We start from the raw sequence: 11,379 nt of genomic DNA, 5'->3' as shown, positions 1-11,379 counted from the left end.
GTCATCCATCATTCAGGGGTGATTTAACCCTCCTAATATGTGGATATCAATATGGGTTGTTGTGCGGTCAGTGGCAATCATGAGAGACAGTTTGGGGAATTGAGATATGGATTGTCAGGGGATCGACTTCAGATTTGGTTGGTTGACTCGAGGATTGATAGGCAGGGTTCAGAGGTCTTTGGGTAAAGGGACATTGTGTTCTCCTCTCCTGATCACTTTCTCCATCTGATCCGGCCTCGGCCATGAGACTCTCTGTTGAGGCAGGCTGAGTGGAGTTTGTATCGAGGATGTAGAAATGTTGCATGTCACGGTTTGTCGTCAGTCATCACAGATGTGTTGACAAGTCCCGTCAGTCTGAGTCTACCGCTTCCAGTTGGCAGGTGGACGACTTGTTGGCAGGTCTATTTCCCCTTTGTCTTACACTGAAGGGCACCGCGTTATTAGTGTGCGTGTTGTTGAGTTCAGGTGCACCGAGTATGCATATCTAATATGTGTGACTCTGCCAGGCAGGCTCAAAAAATGTGTTTTTGCTTTGTTCATTTGGCTCGGAAAACGCTGACCTCTGTAACTGATGATCGGTGTTTCCTCAAGGCTTTCCCCCCCCCTTTAATGTTTTAGTTTCTGCTGAAAGACACAAAGCATGGGATCTACTTATTGCGTGCAGATTGTAGTAGCCTTTCCAACATTATTATTACACAGGAGATGAGGGACCATTACTGAGGGCACAACAAACTACCAAAATGAAAGTAAGAATGGATTTGTACCTTCTAGGATTTAAAAGTAATGTACAACGCCAATACAAGACGTCATAGCTGTCCAAATAGTACTAAAATGACATTATTTAGATGTATGAGGAGGAATCCACCGTACAGACACAGGGAAGATATTTTGCATTTTCATTCTGGGACCTTGTTGGTCTGAGTAACCTTTATTTCAGACCAATGAAGAAGTAGACAAAGTTGTGTTTATTTAATGTACTGAAGCCTACTTCAAATGATGATGATAGGCATGAGCAAAACCAGTTAATGGATATCCTCATTGAGTTTATTTGCATAAGGATGGCTCTAGAGAGGGAAATGGTGGTCGATTCACCAGAGACTGAAATATCTCAACAACTCTTTGATGGATTGCCATTAAATTTGGTACAGCCATTCATAATCCCCAGAGGATGAATCCTAATGACTTTGGTGATCCACCTGACTTTTAATCTAGCGCCTCGCCATTGGATTATGATCAAATGCCTGCTAAACTAATGGCATTCCCATCAGCCTCAGCTGTACTTTGTGTTCAGTGTTCATTTGCAGATAGTTAACATGTTAACATTGTTATTGTTAGCTTGATACAATGTTGACATTAGCGTTTATCTTAAAGCACCATTCTGTGCAGCCTCACAGAGCCATTTCAGTCTTGTTTAAAGTCGGTCAAATATAAATGATTGATTATTTGGTGTTGTTCATGGAGTCATGCAAGTCAATATTCACTACTTTAGCTTTGTTTTTGATTCCTCCAACTCCTGAGGGAAATATCCGGCTCTTTAGCAGCTAAATGCTCCACTATGTTCACCAGCTAGTTGCTAACTTTGTCCGTCTGCCTTTTGGTGCTCAGCAGGTGAGAGTGAACCAAGACAGTAAAGTTGGAGGCTGTAAAACCTAAACATCTGACTGACAAAGTCTAATAACATTAATATGCACAACAACAGCAATGCACTTTATCCTGAAACCAATATGACAGAATATGATGAAAGCAATGGGCAACATGAAGATTACTAGTTCTGATTAATGCGAGGGGAACCTGGGAGGAAGAAGTGTGTCACCACTGAAATAAAACATCTGTAATGGGTCGTTTACAACTGATGTCACCCGCTCTCAACCCCAAAATATGCCATTTCAAAAGACATGAAAAAAGGTACTGTTAGATCACAACCCGTGAGTCAGTGAGTACAATTTATATGAACTTGGAAGAACATTTTGTGTGTAGATAATGTGGAATGACAGAGCTAGAGGAGAGCTGGAGTGGGCTCAATGTGTGTCTCGTTGTTGACAGACGTTCAGTTATGGTCGGCTGTATTTTGGCTGCTTCCACTCACTCAATCACACGAGACGACCGACAGAGTTCACTTGGCCATGAACTTCGTAACATTCCACGGTTGTGAGAATGTTTGAACCTAAATGTTGCTTCTCTTAATCAAAATAGTTTGGCAATATAGTGTCAGTCCATCACTGCCATTAGGGGCGGGCGATATGGAGAAAAAAAAACATCTACCACGGTGGATGTAATTTTGCCTCACGAGACAACACTTGAGTTAAAAACAGTAAAACTAAAATGATTTCAAAATAGAAGCTTTAAGGTTAGGTGAGAACCTGAGTGTAACTGCTTTTAAGGTTAACAGTTGAAAATTAATACCAGCCTGACTTCAGTCAATATAGAAGTACACCAAAAGAAGAAAATATATTTTTTATTTCAAAAGCTGTCAAAATAAACTACTGTGTGCAAACATCTGGTAATTATGTGACCACAGTTCTTCCTCATCCGCCTCCTCCTCCTCCGCGTGTGCCCAAATCACGTTACCCTCGCAAGACGGCTGGATTTGCAAGATCACGCGAGAATAGCTACAGCGGTAGAAGACAAATCTCTACCGGTGGCATACCTGTCAACCCTCGCGTTTTTCCCGGGATTATATCGTATTTTTACTTCTATCCCGCTGTCCTCCCGTTTAAATATTTTCCCGTAATTATCCCGTATTTTAACCTTTCAAAAGAAAAAAGGCCTAATTTAAAAAGGTTTACAGTGGCTTCCGATAGAGCAGATGGCAGTATTGTTTAACATGAGCTGAAAAACGTTATCCGCCAGTAAACATACAGAAGAAGAAAACAGGAAGAATAACACAGAAGAAGAAGACGAGAACATATGGATGAGTCACAGTGAACGGGAGATAGATGGAGACGCAGTTGTACCTGTCAAACAAGTTAAAACTTTATGCAAGTACCTAGACAAATGGGAGGAGACCTTCCCTTATTTAATAGAAAGCAGAGTCGGGCAAACTCGTGCTTTTTGTAAAGTGTGCCATTCAGATTTTAGCTTTGCACACGGCGGAAAAAGCGTCCAAGCACAAGCCAAGAGGCACAAAAACATACACTGTCAATGACTTCATGTGTGACAAGAACTGTTTCGGAGGCAGACCAAGTGAGCAAAGCTGAGGGAAAGATGTCGATGCTTTGTGCCAAAAATAACGTATCTTTCAGCTTCTGCGTTGATTTCAGTCGCAGTGTTTCCCGACTCTGCCATCGCAAGGAAGTCCTTGTTGGGGGAAACAAAAGCCACACAACTCATCACTCATCAAATAAATTGATGATATTAACTAATAAATAAAATATATACATTTTATAAACATGTATTTCCTGAATGTATATACCCGTCCCTTATGTGTTTACATTTACACTACATGGGTAGGGGCTGGGTGGCTGAGAGCTGTGATAATATGGGCGGAGTCCGCCAAAAATATTCCCTTATTTTGAAATTCCTATGTTGACAGGTATGACCGGTGGACACATTTCTTCCATCACCGTTACACCGTCATATCGCTCAACCCTAATTGCCTTGAGATGTTCTACAGACATTTATGTTCCCCGGATGATGAAGTCTGATGACTTGAGATCCCCTGAGTTTGATATATTTAATATTGTGACTAGTGTTAGCAACTAGCTCGCCACCTACAGCAGTTCACTTACGTCACCAAGCTTCTAGCTCTAACAAAGACACACAGATAAATGTGATGGTACCACTTGAGAAAGGTTTGGTTTTTCTTCTCTCTTACTCAGAGCCCCTCTCCCCTCTCAGGCCCTTTCTGTCTCTGTCTGTAACACATCTTTGAGACGACGGAGGAAGTCTCTCAGTCACAATGTGCTTGCTTTTTCTTCCAGCAGAGGATTGATGCATCTCTGTGAGTGACAGACTACATAAACAGCTAAATGCGTGGCTCAGAGCTGTCTGGCAACCGGGCCCCCTGTGCAGGCAGAGGCTGTACTCAACACTAATGTCCTGGGGGCCTGTGAGGGAGGAACGAGACCGGGGGCTGGCACTGTTCTCAAACGCCTACACCCCTGATGTAGATACACAGTGTGCAAGCTGCTATTCTGAGGAGTGCATATAATTTGGCGTAATGTTCTCATGGTATTAACTTGTAATCTTAATTAATTCATGAACATTTGGACACATTTTGGAAGCATGTGTGATGTTTCCAGTGATATATCTCAAAGCAAGTGTGTAATTCCTGCTTTGTGATGCCCAGAAGGGACGAAGCCAGATCCAGCCAAATTATGAAATGCAGTCAAACACTAAATTTCCTTCTACATTTGCTAACACGCAAAAACAGATTACAACAAGGAACTGGTTACACTGATTTCCTCAAAGTAAGTTAGTTTGAATAATCCTTTCATGTATTCCACCTCTACTGTGCATGCTTGAAAAACTATAATCCAGTCTCCTGTTGGGATAACAGAAGGTTTACATCTCCATCTGCTGGTGAACATTGGTAGAACCATCAACTAATAACGTTGGGGAGGTGATACAGAACAACCTTTTTCAACTAAACGTGTCACAGACATTGTTTGAAACACTGTAATTAGGATATATTTGTCAGGGTTCCCTTGTGTAATCTCAATGGGATTTACCTGGATAAAAGTGTAATAATAAAATATAAAGCACCAGCTCTACACACAGAGTAGAGCAGGTTCCAAACACCTCAATTAGATTTGATGTCATTTGTACCTTTTGTCAAACCAGTCAGTCAGGACACTGAAGGTATTTGGTGCCAACTTGTCTTCTATTCAGAACTAATAGATAATAATCTCCAGTGTCTGTAAACAAACGTGCAGGAAACATCGCTGCAGACACGTCGCACTCCGGATACAACCGGTTCCAGGTCTGCCCTCTAGAGGGCGCTACAGAGCGCCAAAACAAGCAGACAGAGAAAAAGCTTCTTTCCACAGACATATAGTCATATAGTGTCAATGAGACTAAAACATCCACTTACCTACAACTTATATATGTACAGTTGAAAATACACACATGTAGCATCATCTTCTAATCCTGCATGCTTACATGTTTACTGTACAACACCACATGTTTCATGGATATAAAGTAAACTAGTACTTTCAATATTTATAGAATTTGAAATGATTTACAATCTACATACAACTTGTATATAGACATAGTATGTAATTGTTGTTTTTATTCACCTACTTGTTTACATAATTCTATCTTTATTAATCTAGATGTGTTGTCCTTGTGTTTAGCTGTATGTCTATTTCTATCTTCCTGCAAATTGTTGTGTTTAAGTGCATTGAGAGCAACTTAAATGTGTGTATGTGTACACAAAATGTGCTAATAAAGCTGATTCTGAAATACATGCACCCTAACATTTTCTAAATAATTATTCAGCATGTTATATATTGTTTGACACATGCTGATGTTTAGTAGGCAGAGGGGCAACTATTTAATAATAAATAACTATTTTACAATTTGACATAATTAGCACTTAACACAGGTGATATAACAAGATACAGATACCTGTTCTACAACTGTGCACATACCTGTTCTCCATGTTTGTATGTACTGTCAATCTGGGCTAGCTGTGGTTTGTCTTTCTGCTTTCATGTTTGATAAATCATTTCAGAAAGATGCTTGAGATTCTGAAAGTCTGTTCTTGACCAGATAATAAACGTGTACATCCAAGGTAACATTAGGAGGGAAGCAAAACAACAAGCTAACAAGCTAGCAAATGCTAACATTAGCTTTGTTTTGCTAGGGAACCTACCCACGTAAATTATGATTATTTTACTAGAGGATTAGTTTACAACAATATCCCGCGTCTTGCGTGTTTAATCCAAAGTTTTAATTCAAAAAGCAGAACTTTAAATGTGTGGCGCTGTAGAAAATAATCGACGTGGTGACGGCGGTTACTAACGTCAACAACCGGAAATCAGTTCTTAGCCAATCAGATTGCAGTGGCGGGGCACCAGCCAATCAGCTTTGAGCATGCACGTTGTTTTCCCACACTCGGAGAACTTGACGTTGACTAACTCAATCCAAGAACAATTAAAACACAATTTTAAATGATTTTATCATGTCATGCATCCCATAATGATTATTATTATATTATTTTGAAGTTAGTTTGAATTTATTCCAGCAGGTGGGGCTAAGTAGGATTTATTTTTTACTATTTTCGTTACATTTGCTAACTAGAAGGTTACAATTAATTGGTATCCACCCCATGATACACCTTTCCATCAAGTTTCATATTAGTTTTTCTGTTATCGTGCTGACAGACAAACTAACAACAAACAAACCGCACCAAAAACATATCCTACTTGTGAGAGGTAATAATGAGCACTACAAAGTACAGCTGAGGAGGTCGATGGGAATGTTATTAATACAACATTTGACCTAATAATGCTTGATTAAAAGTTAAAATATAACCAAAGTTAATACCATTCATCTTAAAGGGGAACTTGAATGTCTGACTAAAATGTCATGGTGATCCATTCAATAGTATTTGATTAAAAAACGAAAATGTCAACCTCAGTAGAAAATCCCTTCATCCACCCATGAGAGGATTATCTTTGCCAATAAAGAGACATTTTATCCATTAAATGTGTTTTATTTTCTTTATGTTTTACATAGCAAAACAAAAATCCTTCATTAGGAGTTTTAACACATACAACCTTTTACAAGTTAGACTTAGTTTTCCAATGGAAGCAGCACTTTTACCTGTTGTGAGAAAACACTGACCGATTTCACGAAAATATAAAAAGAAAGAAAGAAAAATATTTCTTTCTGGTTGTATACTTCGTATTGAGTAAAACATGTTTAGGTCATGTGCTTTAAAAAATATAATATATAAAATATACTTTTTTTGATTTTCTGTGAGTTTGATATTATGATTTTTTTAGCATTAAGTGAAAGGCATTATGATAAGTGCTCCACTACAGACTAGACTGTCTAAAAATACTGCTGATAAATATTATACTTTGTTATTCATATGGCAATTGATTATCCATACCTTGGATAATATAACAAAAATATATGGGGTAAGTCACTTACTGTATATGTCAACAAATCATATTAATTAATATCTGGTATCCCAGAAAGGCAGTTAAAACTGGTTATTGCCGGTGTTGATCATTAGACAACCACTTGAAGGATTTCAACAGCCTTTATGTGTTTGGATTGGGTTGAGTCCGACTTGTTACGACCTCCTTTCTCTGCCGTATTTGTTTTGTCACAGTTCTCCCGGCTGACCGCTCTGCTGGTGGCCAAATTCAAAGCTGATCCTGAGCTCTCCCATCTGACAGCGAGGGAGAACGTCCGGGATCCACTCGATCACAAACGGACTGGCCTCCTTCTGATCCGCTGGTCCTGCAGAGATATGAAAGTGTGAATATAAAGCTGATTACTTGCGGTTATTTCGCGGCTGAAACCAAGTCCCTCACCAACTTTGAGGAAAGTGCGGAGCTCCATCGGTCGTATAGCCTGCGGCCGATCTGTCCTGTATCCATCGGGTAGTTCTGGTTCAGGCGGAGGCTCAGGGCAGCGAAAGCGTGAATAAGAGCCATCAACGTTTTTTACAAAACTCTGAGAGACCTCTAGAGGCAACTGGTGGACAGTGGAGGTGAGAAGAGTGTCAGTTTAAATGTTTCAACAATTTTAGAAAACTCATATCTTCTCTGCTTTTTTGGCAGCTGGACTGAAAGAGTTGAGAAAGGTTGGACTGAGAACATAATACGGAAACTGTTAAAGCGAGGGGGACAAAAATAGAGAATGAGTGACTTTTTTCTTTTACCTCTGAGGTGTCGAAGATGCGTTTGACCTGCATGAGATTGGTGATGTGCCAGGTGTATTTGGAGAAAGAGCCGAGAGGAAGTCCATCATTCTTTACAAAGGCTGAAAACCACACAAAGGAGGGGGGGGGGGGAGACAGAGAGAGAGATGAGAGAGACACACAGAGAGAGAGAGATGAGAGAGAGAGATGAGAGAGACAAAGAGAGAGAGAGAGATGAGAGAGAGAGAGAGAGAGAGAGAGAGAGAGAGACACGAGAGAGAGAGAGAGAGATGAGAGAGAGAGAGAGAGAGAGAGAGAGAGATGAGAGAGACACAGAGAGAGAGAGAGATGAGAGAGAGAGAGAGAGAGAGAGAGGATGAGAGAGACAGAGAGAGAGAGAGATGATAGAGAGAGAGAGAGAGAGAGAGAGAGAGAGAGAGAGAGAGAGAGAGAGAGGAGAGAGAGAGAGAGAGAGAGAGAGAGAGAGAGAGAGAGAGAGAGAAACAGAGAGAGAGAGAGAGAGAGGAGAGAGAGAGAGGAGAGAGAGATCTCGCTACTCTCGAAGAGAGATGGAGCGACCCGAGATACGAGAGAGGCCTTATCTCTCGATAGCTAGAGATCGATAGATCTAGAGAGCATGCGAGAGCGCGCGTAGCATCCTCGCGCTCTAGCGCTATTCCTCCTAGCCACAGCCGACCCCTCCTCGCTCTCTCTCTCTCGCTCTCTCTCTCGCGTATCTCTCCCCTCTCTCTACTCGCTCTGCGCTCTCTCTCTCGGGCGCTCGATTTTGCTAGCTCGAGCGAGTAGAATCTTATAGATAGAGCCCACAACACACACCGATCGAGACAGATATGAGATGATATCGACACAGAGAGAGAGATAGATATATAGCGTCTGCTAGAGTAGCGCGCTCGCGCTCGAGCGCTCTCTCGCAGCGCTAGGAGCCTCGGCATAGCCCCCCCCCCCCACAAACACACCCAGAGAGAAGACCAGAGAGAGAGAGAAAGAAGAGAGAGAGAGAAGAGAGAGAGAGAGAGGAGCGAGATAGATAGACACGCCCGAGCGCCGCTCTCTAGTTTCGCGATCCAGAGCACTCTACCACCGCTCTCTACATAGAAGACTCTCGCGCGCGGTGCCTCGAGCGTCGACCTCTCTTCCGCGCGGAGGCGCGCGCGCGCGGCTCGCGCGCGCGGGCTAGAGCCGCCTTCGTCTCGCGCTCTAGCGAGCGCGCGAGGTAGCGCGCGATCTGAGGAGCCGGCGCGAGCGCGCGTCGCGAGCGGCTCTCCCTCGCTCGCGCGCCAAACGCTCCCTATGAGAGACATATCGAGCGATGGAGAGAGATATGTCATAGAACCGCGAGCGAGAGACAAAGATACAGATAAGACATAGAGAGAGAGACAAAGAGAGGAGAGAGAGAGTAGAGAGAAGAGAGATGAGAGAGAGGTGAGGAGAGAGAGAGGTGAGTAGGAGAGAGAGAGAGAGAGAGAGAGAGAGAGAGAGAGAGGTGAGAGAGACAGAGAGAGAAAGGGAGTCCATAGTTGCGGTATTGAAGTATTCAGATCCTTTTTATATATTAAAAAGATTTTCAGGATATGAATTTACCTAATTATGTGTAATTACATCATTTAGTTTCACCTGTTGTGAAGTTGGGCAGCCTCCTCTTCTTGGAGCCCAGCGACAGACGATGCTGCAGAGCGTTGAAGAACTCCTGGGGGATGTGGTACACCAGAGGTTTTGGTTTTCCTGTTCCAAAAGACACCAACAACTTTTTACTGTTTGCAACAAGCTGCCAAAACCAGTTATCCTGCAGAGATTACATCATCTAATAATGCTTCATATATATATCAGTATTGAGCAACTCCTTTTCCTCTCTCATTTATTAAAGGAATAGTTTGTCATTTTGGGAATTATACGTGTTCTCTTTCTTTCTAAGAGGTAGAGGAGAAGCTTGATGCCACTCTCATGGCTGTATATAAGGCTAAAGTTAGAAACCAGTTAGCATAGCTTAGCATAAATACTGGAAACAAGTGGAAACAGCTAGCCTGGCTCCGTCCAGAGAGAACAGATTCAGGCTGCAGTTTCACACAGCCAGAATACAACTTTATTGCAATCTAGAAGTTGGTCTTAATATGGATCTATAAAGCATCATTCCTCCAGATTTGAAAGATTATTGTAGTAGTAGAACCTTTAATCAATGACACAAACGTCGAGTGGAACTATTTATTTAACTCCAGAAGTGCAAGACAAGATTCTTTAACGTCACTACCATAATACACCCTCTGCACATATGGAAGTGAAATGTCGTTCTCCACACAACATACAACAGAAATACACCACGAGCACAAGTTTCATCTTTACCATTAAACTGGTAGTGCATTGTCTGGTGGATCCTCTCTGTGACGCTGGCCAGCCACAGCTGGAAGCCCATCATGACCGTACGCTCATCCACAACCTGCGTACTCCCTGAGACATAAAAACACACACATTAGAAGACTCGTGCATTATCTTCTTTTCGTTTCTCGGTGGACCACCATCTTTAAAGTCTGTAAAGCTTTTGCCTGTCAACCTTAATTAAAAAGTCCTAGAAATGTTTTCAAATGAAATGTTAATTTGCATGTGTCCGCTACAGAGCGACCCTGTTCTTTTCAATAGCAGATCAGGATTAGTGCTGCAGGATTAGACGAGGGATGATAAAGATAGAGACAGATGTCTAAGACGATGTAAGACTCTTTAACAAACAGATTTAGGCAGCAGAAAGATGAAAAGGCAGGGAGGGGAGGGCAGACAGGCAGCACCTGGAGGCTTCAGCCCACCAGCACCGGGGGCTTTCCTCTGACCAGCTTTCCTCAGACGGGAGGCTGACACGCCCTCCTTCCCCACCCCAGAGAGAGAGGCCACTGAGGGGGCTAACAGAGGCAGGAAATTAAAGAACCGCAGGTTAAGGGAGATAAAGATAGACAGAGAAGATTCAGACAAAATTGCTTTGCAGAATCATCCTGCATTAATGAGTGGTAATAAATATTTCAGGAGGTATTATGATGAAGCACCAGAGAGAGATTCATCCAGGCGAAGTTTCTTAGTTTTATGAAGCGAGTTGACGGGTTCGGCCTGCTGCAGAGGCTTCTCACTGGGACTAATCACTCTACTGGTGGCGTTTTGCTGCACACCTGAAAGAAAAAGCATGGAGAAAGAGATTATAAGCAACACAACATATTAAATCACAGGTTTCATCACGATACCATATTATACCGACTCTTTGGACAACTATGTGATACTTGCTGATAGTCTGCCACAATACGATTTCAATTTGATTTAATTCAAGGGCCTGCAATCGATAGGGGACGATATCACACGTCCATTTAACACAATCAGTTACAGTCATATCAAGACAGTCGTGTCTCTTCAAGACATTTAAATGAAAAACAATCAGGAAAAAAAGGATAAAAATAGACCTCCTGTTGTTCACTATCATGTGTAAGCACTGTTTGAATGTTTAGGAAGGAAGTGTGTTTATATAGAAATGTAGAGACAGGCGTGACGTGGGAATTGTATCTTAAAGA

At 42.0% G+C, this 11,379-nt stretch overlaps 1 protein-coding gene across 2 annotated transcripts in view; it reads right to left on the bottom strand.

Moving 5' to 3' along the window:
* Positions 1 to 6,651: 6,651 nt before the first annotated feature.
* The window catches only part of c12h2orf42 (chromosome 12 C2orf42 homolog), a 7,741-nt gene continuing 3,013 nt past the window's right edge, over positions 6,652 to 11,379 (bottom strand). The window contains exons 3-9 of one of the 2 annotated variants that reach the window (XM_029444022.1): positions 10,867 to 10,986; positions 10,615 to 10,725; positions 10,178 to 10,282; positions 9,455 to 9,562; positions 7,841 to 7,941; positions 7,491 to 7,653; positions 6,652 to 7,416 (exon numbers count right to left, since the gene is read on the bottom strand). In XM_029444022.1, the coding sequence (XP_029299882.1) occupies positions 7,280 to 7,416; positions 7,491 to 7,653; positions 7,841 to 7,941; positions 9,455 to 9,562; positions 10,178 to 10,282; positions 10,615 to 10,725; positions 10,867 to 10,986 (845 nt within the window). In that variant the 3' untranslated portion in view covers positions 6,652 to 7,279. The remainder of the gene's footprint in view (positions 7,417 to 7,490; positions 7,654 to 7,840; positions 7,942 to 9,454; positions 9,563 to 10,177; positions 10,283 to 10,614; positions 10,726 to 10,866; positions 10,987 to 11,379) is intronic. The other variant, XM_029444023.1, reaches the window with a different exon arrangement.

The sequence above is a fragment of the Cottoperca gobio genome, chromosome 12 (genome assembly GCF_900634415.1).
Source record: "Cottoperca gobio chromosome 12, fCotGob3.1, whole genome shotgun sequence".
Taxonomy (NCBI): Eukaryota; Metazoa; Chordata; class Actinopteri; order Perciformes; family Bovichtidae; genus Cottoperca; species Cottoperca gobio.
The sequence above is the reverse complement of the archived record's forward strand: the minus strand, read 5'-3'. Positions and strand labels throughout refer to the sequence as shown.